The sequence below is a fragment of the Leptopilina heterotoma genome, unplaced genomic scaffold (assembly GCF_015476425.1).
Source record: "Leptopilina heterotoma isolate Lh14 unplaced genomic scaffold, ASM1547642v1 Lhet_239, whole genome shotgun sequence".
NCBI lineage: Eukaryota > Metazoa > Arthropoda > Insecta > Hymenoptera > Figitidae > Leptopilina > Leptopilina heterotoma.
The window spans coordinates 356,051-368,201 of NW_025110955.1; the positions used below are offsets into that span (position 1 = coordinate 356,051).

The 12,151-nt window shown below is 48.3% G+C and overlaps 1 protein-coding gene across 1 annotated transcript; it reads left to right on the top strand.

Moving 5' to 3' along the window:
* The first annotated feature begins 1,108 nt into the window (after positions 1–1,108).
* Positions 1,109–1,945, top strand: LOC122502821. The gene has a single exon (XM_043613087.1). It carries the CDS (start codon positions 1,109–1,111, stop codon positions 1,943–1,945), a length of 837 nt encoding a protein of 278 aa, XP_043469022.1.
* The last annotated feature ends 10,206 nt before the right edge of the window (positions 1,946–12,151 follow it).

Consider the following 12,151-nt stretch of genomic DNA (forward strand, 5'->3'; position numbering starts at 1 on the left):
TGAGGGAAGAGGGGGGAGAATTTTTTAAAAAAATTGATCTCCTGTCGACAAGGAAAAGTAGACGTGTAGGCGGAATTCCTGGAGTAACTCCCACTCCTGACAGTAAAAAGAGGGGAGCCTCAACTACTCCTAAAGAGAGGAAGTCTAAGAAAGGGAAGGCGTCAGACTCTCCTCAGCAGATTGCTGCAGAGGCTTCTGTTGGGGAGGCAAGGACAGCCACCCAAACAGATGATGAGCCCTGGAATGAGGTCCAGAGCAAAAAGAAGAAAAGGAAAAAAAAGAAGAAAAATTCGGGGGATGACCCAAAGGGAGAAATAAAAAAATCCTCCCGAAAGAAGAATAAAAGGGAGACAGACGCAATTACAATAAGCGTTGGTGAAGGAAAAGATGACCACAAGATATTGGATGACATGTTCGCGAAGGTCAGTCCTGAGGATAACAAAGTCAAGATCCTGTCGGTTCGTAGATCCAGGAAGAAAGAGATCCTCCTGGTTCTTAAAAAGGGACAGGATCTTACTGCATTTAGCAGTGCGCTGACCACTGCCCTTGATGGAAAAGCGGAGGTTAGGACAGTGGTCTCCACGAGGCCAATAGAGATCGTGGACCTTGACGAGACGGTGGTCGCTGGAAAAGTACAGAAGGCAGTACAGGGTTGCTTTGGGCAAGCCAGAGTTGGAAGTGCCCTGCCAACTTGTTCCTCGGTACGGAGGTACGGAGATGGCGATACTGCGTCTGCCAGACGTAGACGCGGAATCGCTGATTAAGACCGGTCATGTTAGGATCGGCTGGGTCAACTGCAGAGTCCGAGCCAGAGTGGAAGTAGACAGATGCTTTAGATGCCTCTGCTACGGTCATCTGGCGCGGGGCTGCGGTGGCCCAGACAGGAGAAACGCTTGCTGGAAGTGTGGCGATCCAGAACACAAGAGCAAGGCATGCAAAGGCTCAGCTCGTTGCGTGACTTGCTTGGATAAGGGGTCACGGGATGTAAGCCACCTCCCAGGAAGCAGGGCTTGCCCAGTTTATTGGGAAATCCTATCGGGGCTAAAGTCCAAAATTCAGGGTGCTCCAGGTTAACCTCGGAAGAGGTAAAGCCGCGTAGGACCTCCTGATGCAGACTGCCAGGCAGAGGAAGGCCGATATACTTATCTTCAGTGAGCAGTATAGAAAGCCACAATTCTCTGTCTGGTTTCAGGACGCATCGGGCAGGTCCGGGATTCAAGTTTGCAACCCGGACATCGCTGTCAGCGATTTCCTCGAGACAGATAAGGGCTTCGTTTGGGTAGAGGGGGCGGGTGTTCGTATTTACAGCTGCTACTTCTCCCCAAACGATCCCCTAAAGAAGTTCGACACCGAGATTCGCTCTCTTGAGGAGAGCGTAAAAGCTTTCCGCGGGGATGTCCTCATTGCGGGAGATTTCAATAGTAAGTCGCCGGAATGGGAAGAGACCCGCCAGGACAGGAGAGGAATCTTGGTCACCGATATGGTCTCGGCGAATGACCTGGTGGTGATGAACCGGGGCAAACAGCTCACTTTTAGGCGAGGAGCGTCAGGGTCAATTCTTGACCTAACATTTGCATCTTCTCGCCTGGCCTGCAGAGTAGAGAATTGGAAGGTGCTGGATCAGGTGACCATGAGCGACCACCAGTACATTGAGTTTTCAGTCTCCGAGGAAGAGCCGGGAGGGTGCAATCGTCCACAAAAGGACAAAAAGAAACCTTCCTGGAACCTCAGAAGACTAGATAGAGAGAAGTTGGTAAAGTCCCTGTCCGAAGCTCGCCTTATCAAGAGGTCCAGCTGGCAGAAGGAGCCAACTTCTGTACAGGGTATAGCGAGAGAGGCGAGGCAGATTATAGCGGATGCTTGCAACTGCTCTATGCCTCGCCGGCGCCAAACAAAAGCAAGGAAGGGTGCTCTGTACTGGTGGAGCGATGAATTAGCCCGCTGAAGGAGAGAATGCAATGCAGCGAGGAGGAAATATACCCACTCGAAGGGAGACCTCACGCTGCAAGAAGATTGGCATAAAGCCAGGCGAATCTTCAAGCGGGCTATAAGGAGTAGCCAACGAAAGTGCTGGAAGGACCTAATCGGGAAGACCGAGAATGATCCATGGGGTTTGGCGTTTAAAATTGTTACTAAGAAATTAGTTTCAAGACAAAAAACCCCTGGTCTAGGCAATCCGATTTGGGTTCAAAAAATCATAAGAGCGCTGTTTCCCCATGTGGAACTGATCTTCAGTGAGCAGTGTAGAAAGCCAGAATTCTCTGTCTGGTTCCAGGACGCATCGGGAAGGTCCGGAATACAAGTGTGTAACCCGGACATCGCTATTGGTGATTTCCTGGAGACAGATAAGGGCTTTGTTTGGGTAGAGGTGGCGGGTGTTCGTATCTACAGCTGCTACTTCTCCCCAAACGACCCCCTTAAAAAGTTCGATGAAAAGAAAAGCCCTCAGGTGAGAAAAAAGAGTTTCCGAAGCCCCCTTTGAAGCTAAGGAGCACGGAAGCCGTTAAAATCACGGCAAGAGACCCAAAGTTGTATGAGGGTATTTTTCCGCTGATAAAAGCAAAGGTAAACCCAGAAGATACGGGTACCGTGATCCGGAAAATCAGGAGAACTTTTAAACAGGAGGTTCTCGTGATAGTGAAAAAGGGTGGAGAGACTTTAAAATTTGCAGATGCACTGTCTTCGGCCCTGCCGTCCTCTTCAGGGAAAAATATTTGAATAAATATTTTATTTTGGAATTTGGAAACGACGTCTCATCTCTGTTCCGCTGGCCGCGGAATTTTCATCGAACCTCACCATTTCTACCAACCTGTCCTTTTCAGGACAAACAAAGCAAACAAATTTTACATTGACAATTAGTCCTTTTCAGGATAAATTGTCAATCTTATACGTAAAGAATATTTTGTTTCAAACAAACGCACCATTATTTCTCAGGTCCATCAAGTAGCGACAACCGGCTCCAGGGGACAGTACTTAGAACCTTGCTTAGGTTCAAGTGCTCGACACCTGGAGTAGAACGGGTCCTCGTCTCTCGGAACCCTGCTTGGGTTTGAGGTCGACGTCACCGATCGGCTCTGTCAACTACTGCCGCTAAAGTCATCGTGTTTTACCCCCCCCTCCCCTTCGTAATTCTCAATTCAACATTTTTTTTCCCTAAAATATTAATTTCATTGCCGAATTAATTTTAGTTTTTTGGGCTTCTCTCGCACCTTTGAGCCAGTCACCTACCCACCACACAGTTGACCGGTATCAAAGTGACCACCAGTACATTGAGTTCTCAGTCTCGATGGGAGACACACAAGGAGGAAAGCGACAGGATGTTCCTAGTCGCAAGACCTCCTTGTGGAATATAAAGAGACTCGACAAGGAAAAGTTCGGCCGGTCCCTAAGAAAAGCCCTTTTAATTGAGGACTTGGGCTGGGTGAAGAGGCCGAGCAGTCTGGACGGGGAGGTTCGAGCGGTGAGGAACATGATAGTCACCGCTTGCAATGCGTCTATGCCACGCAAAATCGCCATTCCCGTAAGAAAATCCTTGCACTGGTGGTCAGAGGAGCTAGCCTCCTTGAGAAAGGAATGCCTCACAGCAAGAAGGACATATACCCGATCTAAGGGAGATCCCTTGCTGAAAGAGGCATTCAAGGAGGCGAAAAAGGGCCTCAAAAAAGAGATCCGCAGGTCGCGACGCCGTAGCTGGAAGGACCTAATCGAGGAAGTCGATAAGTACCCATCGTGACTAAAAAAATTAGTGACGAGGCAAAAGACCCCCGGCCTGGACAATCCCGATTGGGTCAGAAAGATAATAAGTTCTTTGTTTCCTCCTGCAGAACCATACCTTAGAAGGGACTGGAGTTTTTGCAAAGTCGAAGAGGAAGAACTCTTCGCACTTAGTGAACTGCAAAAAGCAGGCAAAAGATTGAAAACAGGCAAGGCGCCTGGAATCGATGAGATAAGTAACGATATCCAGGCAGTTGTGGACATAGCCAAAGCAGGAAAAAACAAATTGGGACCTGGAAAAAAGAAGAGCTTCTGCGCGTTGGTAGCAATTGACATACGCAACGCGTTTAATTCCGCAAGATGGAAAGATCTCATCGAGTCGATGGAAAAGAAAAACATGCCGCCCTACTTGTTGCGGATAATGGATAATTATCTTAGCGACAGGTGGGTTATATATGAGGGAGACACCTGCACTCTCAGGGAAGAGATGCAGCGTGGGGCTCCTCAAGGCTCGAGGGTGGGTCCATTTGTATAGAATGTATCTTACGATGATTTTCTGCGAATGGATCTACCTGAAGGTGCGGTGATCATCGGCTTTGCGGACGACGCGTTGTTCGTGTGCACTGCCGAAAGTGAGGAGGCTCTTGGGACATTGGTGAACGAATGTCTGCGACTAGCAAAAGGCTGCCTGGATACCAGAGGTCTTGAAATGGCCCTGGAAAAGACCGAGGCACTGCTGGTCACAGACAGACGTGGTTATGAGCTCCCACGAATCGTGATAGACGGATTCGAGGTCAAGTGGAGTAAGCAAATTAAATATCTTGGTGTAGAGTTGGATGGAAGGTTAAACTTCCACCACCACATGGCTACGGCGTCAAATAAGGCGATCGAGTGTGCGGCTAATCTTTCACGGTTAATGCCAAATGTAGGCGGACCCCGTGAACAAAAACGGAGACTGGTGGCGAGTGTCGCCCATGCTAAAATGCTCTATGCAGCACCAGCATGGGCCCCATCCCTGAGGAATAAAAGATGTGTGACCATCTGTGAAAAGATACTGTCGGCGCAGAGATCGATAACAACGCGTATCATCTCTGCATATAAGACGGTAGCTACGAGTGCTGTGCAGGTCCTTGCAAGTGTCCCGCCAGCATCTGCTCCAAAAGATCTCGCCAAAAGATCTCTTTTGGCGAGGGAAAGGGAAGAAATGCTTCTCTTTTCTAAAGAAAGCAGTTCCTTGGATGAGGAACTAAGACCATGCAAGGGCCTGATTTGCAAAGAAGCGAGGCACAGGCTCATAGAAAGATGGCAAGAAAGATGGGATGGTGAGGAAAAAGGTCGATGGACTTATCGCCTTATCCCGGCACTCGCCACCTGGATAAATAGGAAACACGGTCAGGTTTCCTATTATATGACTCAGGCGCTTACAGGTCACGGGTGTTTTAACTCGTACCTGTGCCGCTTTAAATTACGCGAGGACGAGGTGTGTGCATATTGCCAGTTCCCTGAGGACAACGCGGAGCACACCCTCTTCTCATGCAAGAAATGGGACTTGGAGAGGCAGGCCATGTTCGAAGGTGTAAACAGTCAAGTTACACCGAAGAACATGGTATCGCTGATGACCCAGTCAGAGGAGAATTGGCGGCAAGTCGAGAACTTTATAATCTCGGTTATCTTTCCTCGAGGAAAGATCTCGACGGCCGCCAAAAAGCGTAATTTAAACAGCTTTTAATTTGTTTTATTTGTTTTTTATTAATTTATTTTGTGATTTATTTGTCCTTATACATTTTTTAATTGTTTTGTGTTTTTTATTCATCTTTGTACAGTTTCGTCTTTTCAACATTATATACGTGTTTACTTTTTTTTCTTTTTTTTTTATATCCGTTTGCTATTATATCTTTTGACTTTTTAAACTTCTTAAAAAAAATTTTTTATTATTGTTGTGCTGTAAATTCCGCTTAGACTATAAAATAGTTTTAAACATTTTTTTAACTACGGACGCAGGATAACCGCAGAGAAAAGCAGAAAGTCGCATTAGCGACAGAGTTGGAGCGCCACCCTTGAAGGCTAAAGTCTTACGACAGTTCCGAGGGAGGGTAAAGGGCTCTAGAATAAGGGTTACGGGTTTTAGTGGGTCGGGCTGGCAGTAGGTCGCCAGTTTATTAAGTTTACTACTTTATATATTTATTTTTCTTTTTTATATTTCCTTTTGTTTTATCATACCAACCCCACATAACCTTGGAGGGCGGAATGCAAGGTATCTGTAGGCAGATTTCCCAAAATTCCCTAATCAAAAAAAAATAAAAATAATAATAATAATAATAATAATAATAATAATAATAATAATAATAATAATAATAATAATAATAATAATAATCTTGGGCTGGGTGAAGAGGCCGAGCAGTCTGGATGGGGAGGTGCGAGCGGTGAGGAACATGATAGTCACCGCTTGCAATGCGTCAATGCCACGCAAAGGCGCCACTCCCGTAAGAAAATCCTTGCACTGGTGGTCAGAGGAGCTAGCCTCTATTTTACATAAAATGTGTGTACGTGTGCTGAGTTGTTTGGAGGAGGAGGAGGGTAGTTTGGAGAGCTTTTGAGGTGGGGATCATCTGGATATCAGCATTTTAGGGAATGTTATTAATGGAGGGTATTGCTATAAACACAATATCTCTCTGAATGGGCCGGAAGAATCTGAACCGGCGGGTTCAGTATAAGCAACTCCTGTTATCCACGCTAGCCATCTCTGCCGGCACGTCGGATCATGTTTAGTCATGCGCTCGAGACGCAGATTGGGGGGATTCAGCTTGCGGGATAGCAGGAGCTGATGTATGAATCTGAAAGGTTTAAGGCTATAAACGGCGCCTTTTATGTTGGTGAGGTGAAAGGGGAACCCTCCGGAGAGGCTTCTTCCTGAGTATGAGTGTGGGATGCGCTATAAACGCGTTATTCTCCTGGTCGCGAAGTACGTAAGGGGATCTCCGGCTTGTCCCGGCCTCCAGAGCTCCTCAAACAACATATACATAAATACACTTCTTTCTCACACTGATATAGGTACACCCACTTACATAACACGACACATATACACTTACACTGTTAATTATCACACCCATATCAAATACCGAACTTCTTTTTTAATAAAATGTGTGATGTAACGAACGTTATCCTCCAAGCAGGTACCTCGACAGAGGGTAATCCTGCCGTCGATTCCGATGGGGTTAAAGCCCCGATGGTCTACGCACGGCCCACGGATTTTGGAGGGGGCCAACAGCACACTGGTCCTTCTGACCATAACGGTGACGCAAAAATGGAGACAGAGGTTGTAGAAACCTTTGCCTCCACTACAAGGCAAACAAATATATCCCTGTTGATTGAGGGATTTAAGAAGATGCTTCTTCTTATGGAGAGGCAATGCAAAGTTTCGGAGGAAATGTCCAGGGCCCTTAAAGTTGTGAAGGAGGGCATCCTGAAGAACAACCCGAAGCCAGTGAAGGACAGTGCCGTGGAGGCCTTTCACCTTAGTGAAAGCGCCGCCGGCATTGCCAGGGATTTAAGAGAAGAGGGGGGAGAGCTTTTTAAAAAACTAGAAGCTAGCCCTCTCTTTCTAAAGGCAAAAAGAAAAATCCCGAAGCAAGCTAATAGTCCTATGGGGACTCCCCTCTCAGATAGAAAGAAGAGGGAGGCTTCAACGACACCCCAGGATAGGGTTTCGAAGAAAGGAAAGGGGTCCGGGTCACCTCGGCAGACTGATAAAGAGGCTTCTGCTGATGAGTTTCGGGAAACAGCTGGGGTTGATGGGGATACTTGGATTAAGGCCACAGGGAAAAGGAAAAAGAAAAAAAAGAAAAGTGGGAAAGAAAAAATTGGGGAAGACCCAGAGGGGGGACCCAAAAAAAGCCCAGGGAAAGAAAAAAAAGAGAAGGGACACAGATGCTATAAAAATAAGCGCCAAGAAAGAGGAAGATTATGGCAAGATCATGGATGATATGTTCGCAGGGGTCAGCCCTGTTGAAAACAGCGTTGAGATCCTGTCAGTCCGTAGATCTAGAAAGAATGAAGTTCTTCTGGTTCTTAAGAAGGGGCAGGATCTTACGCGGTTCAGCAGTGAGCTGACTACTGTCCTCGAAGGTCAGGCGGAAGTCACGACTGTGGTCTCGACGAGGTCAGTAGAAATCGTTGACCTCGACGAAACCGTAGTCGTAGAAGGAGTACAAAAAGTAGTACGGAGTTGTCTGGGCAAGCCCGATTTGAAGGTGCCTTGCCAGCTAGTTCCTCGATACGGCGGCACGCAGATGGCGATTCTGCGTCTGCCAGATGCGGACGCGGAGTCGCTTTTGAAGACCGGTCGCGTTAAGATCGGCTGGGTTAACTGCAGAATCCGGGCTAGAGTGGAAGTAGATAGGTGCTTTAGATGCCTTTGCTACGGCCACTTGGCACGGGGCTGCGGTGGCCCAGATCGAAGGAACGCTTGTTGGAAGTGTGGTGGCCTGGATCACAAGAGCAGGTCCTGCAAGAGCCCAGCTCGTTGCATGACTTGCTCCGATAAGGGGTCGAAGGAGATAAGCCACCTTCCGGGAAGTAGGGCTTGCCCAGTTTATTAGGGAATCCTGTCTGGTTTAAAATCCAAAGTTCGGGGTCCTCCAGGTTAACCTCGGAAAAGGAAGAGTCGCGCAGGACCTCCTGATGCAGACTGCCAGGCAGAGGAAGGCCGATATACTGATCTTCAGTGAGCAGTATAGAAAGCCACAGTTCTCAGTCTGGTTTCAGGACGCATCGGGGAGGTCCGGGATACAAGTTTGCAACCCGGACATCGCTGTCGGCGATTTCCTCGAGACGGATAAGGGCTTCGTTTGGGTGGAGGTGGCGGGTGTTTGTATTTACAGCTGCTACATCTCCCTAAACGATCCCCTTAAGAAGTTCGATACCGAGATTCGCTCTCTTGAGGAAAGCGTAAAAGCTTGCGACGGGGATGTCCTCATTGCGGAAGATTTCAATAGTAAATCGCCGGAATGGGGGGAGACCCGCCAGGACAGGAAAGGAATCTTGGTCACCGATATGGTCTCGGCGAATGATCTGGTGGTGATGAACCGGGGCAAACAGCTTACTTTTAGGCGAGGAGCGTCAGGATCAATTCTTGACCTGACATTTGCATCTCCTCGCCTGGCCCGCAGAGTAAAGAACTGGAAGGTGCTGGACCAGGTGACCATGAGCGACCACCAGTACATTGAGTTTTCAGTCTCCGAGGAAGAGCCAAGAGGGTGCAATCGTCTACAAAAGGGCAAAAAGAAACCCTCCTGGAACCTCAGGAGACTAGATAGGGAGAAGTTGGTAAAGTCCCTAGCCGAAGCTCGCCTCATCAAGAGGTCCAGCTGGCAGAATGAGCCAACTTCTGCAAAGGGTATGGCGCGAGAGGCGAGGCAGATTATAGCGGGTGCTTGCAACTGCTCCATGCCTCGCCGGCGCCAAACAAAAGCTAGGAAGGGTGCTCTGTACTGGTGAAGCGATGAATTAGCCCGCTTAAGGAGAGAGTGCAATGCAGCAAGGAGGAAATATACCCACTCGAAGGGAGACCTCACGCTGCAAGAAGATTGGCATAAAGCCAGGGAATCTTCAAGCGGGCTATAAGGAGTAGCCAACGAAAGTGCTGGAAAGACCTAATCGGGAAGACCGAGAATGATCCATGGGGTTTGGCGTTTAAAATTGTTACTAAGAAATTAGTTTCAAGACAAAAAACCCCTGGTCTAGGCAATCCGATTTGGGTCCAAAAAATCATAAGAGCGCTGTTTCCCCATGTGGAACCGAGCCCCAGGGAGGACTATACTTGCGTAGTACAGATAGAGGAGCTCTTCACGCTTGAAGAACTGAAAAAGGCGTCAAGGGCGTTGAAAAATGGCAAGGCGCCAGGCAGGGATGGAATACCAAGCGAGATCCTAAAAGAGGTCGTCGCGGTAAACCCAGAGCTGCTTCTCAACGTCTTTAATGCGTGTTTAAAAGCCGGAGAGTTCCTCAGTGACTGGAAAGTGCAGAAGTTGGTCCTCCTTAGGAAAGGCGATAAACCTCTGGATAAAGTCTTATCGTTCAGACCAATTTGTTTATTGGACACGATGGGCAAACTTCTAGAGGAGATGGTTCTAGAAAGACTTCAGAGAATCCTGGTAGGCAAAAATAGCCTATCAGAAAACCAGTTTGACTTCCGGAAAGGCCGGTCAACAGTTGATGCAATACTCTCTGTTGTGAAACTGGCAAAGGAAGTCAATCAGGGAAAGAGGAAGGGTTTCTGTGCTCTTGTTTCCATCGACATCCGGAATGCGTTCAATTCCGCGAGATGGGACATCTGCATTGAGTCAATGAGACGCAAAGGAGTGCCAAATTATCTGTTGCGAATGATAGACAACTATCTCAGTGACAGATGGGTCGTGTACGAAGGCAATGTGTTCCATCTCAAGGAAGAGATGACCTGCGGGGCACCACAGGGGTCTAAGGTGGGTCCATTCATATGGAACGTCATGTACGACGATCTCCTGAGAATGAAGCTGCCCAAAGACACGATCCTGAAAGCCTTTGCGGATGACGTACTTCTGGTGTGTAGAGCGCAGGAAACCAAATTCCTCGAGATAAAACTCGATGAAGGTCTGCAACGAGTAGAGCGTTGGTTGTCTCGTCATGGCCTGCAAATGGCCTTAGAGAAGACCGAGGCTCTGCTTGTTACAGTCCAGCGAGTTTTTGAAGCCCCAAAGGTGAAAATAGGTGAAACTGAAGTCTCATGGGGAAATCAACTTGAGTACCTGGGCGTGACGTTGGACCGAAAGTTAAGCTTCGGTCCTCACGTGAACATCACAGCACTCAAGGCCACCGAATGTATGGGTAACCTATCTAGGTTAATGCCCAACATTGGTGGTCCCAGGGAAAAGAAGCGGCGCTTGGTGGCGACCGTGGGTCTAGCAAAGCAGCTTTATGCTGCCCCTGTATGGGCTGATGCCCTTAAGACCCACGCCATCTTGGACAGATTGCTCTCTGTGCAGACTGGGAGCGCACGGAGAGTTATCTCAGCCTACAGGACGGTGTCTGATTGCGCTGCTCTAGTTCTTGCGAGTACACCGCCAACAGATTTGTTGGCAAAAGAAAGACATGAAGTCTTTCAGCTCAATAAAGAACGAGTTGCCTCGCAGGAACAACAAAGCGGCGGTAGTCTAAAGATGGCTATCCGCAAATCGGCAAGAATCAGACTAGTCGATAGTTGGCAGGCAAGATGGGATGGGGAATCCAAAGGAAGGTGGACATACCGCCTGATTCCCCACCTCGCCACCTGGTTAGAAAGAAAGCACGGAGAGGTTGGCTATTACCTTACGCAAGCGATGACTGGTCATGGCTGCTTCGGTCAGTACCTTTATAGATTTAAGATCAGAGAGGAGGCGAAATGTGTGTATTGCGGCGCTGAAATAGACGACGCGGAACACACTCTCTTCTCCTGCGGGCAATGGAGTAAGCTAAGGCGGGCCATGTTTGACGCGGTGAAAACTCAATTCACTGCTGATGGCATGGTCTCAACTATGCTCCAAAGCGCGGACTCTTGGCGCCACATCGAGTTCTTCATTACTTTGGTAATGAAGACAAAAGATGTGGACGGAAGAAGAGGCTGACCTGGAGTGATCACTGTGGACGATTCGCGGGAGGGGGAGGAGGAACTAATTCTCTTTTTTCTTCCCACTTCCGCGGCTCCCCCCGGTGGTTAATGGAAGGATTGTTTTTTAACAATGGACAGAGAGGAGTAAGAGAGAGGACTTCCACTTGCGAAGTAAAGCCATTAGGTAGTTCCGCAAGTGGAAATAGAGTCCTGGTAATGGGGAGTTGGTTTTAGTGGGTCGACAGAGCCTTAGGCTAACTTGTTTTAGCTGAAGCTACACTTTGTAGTGGCTCAGAGTTCATCCCCACATAACCTCATGGTACGGGCCATGAGGTATCTGATAATGAGCAGATTTCCAACTTCCCTCGTAAAACAAAAAAAAAAAATAATAAATCCGTGCCCGGTTGGAACTTTTGTTCTACCTGGGGCGCATTAGAGCTGTTCTTTTGCGCGGGGTTGCTGGTCCTCTATCGGACGCGTGCCAGGTGGCGGATAGGTTAGCTTCCTAGAAATAGGTGGTATCGAGGAAATCAAATACTCGACGCGGACCAAAACCAGCAAACAAGAAACATCCATCATGAGCGATTGTAAAAACGAGGAAGAGTACCTGCGGGGTAATGCTACGGCTAAATCCCTCACTGGTTCCGATCGTCAAGCGCTTTCGAGCGTGAGGGCGGTGGCCAGTGGCCCAAGGATGCAGGAGGGCAACAACGCGTTGGTAGTGCCACAGATCATCGTGGACAGGTCGGAGAGACGAGGGAGTACGAGCAGCGTGACGAGTCAAGCCAGCTGCATTTCTGTCTTCAGTAATGCCTC

Excerpts from the sequence above, each read along its gene's own strand:
- LOC122502821 (XM_043613087.1), top strand. The coding sequence starts at position 1,109 with ATGCAGACTGCCAGGCAGAGGAAGGCCGATATACTTATCTTCAGTGAG.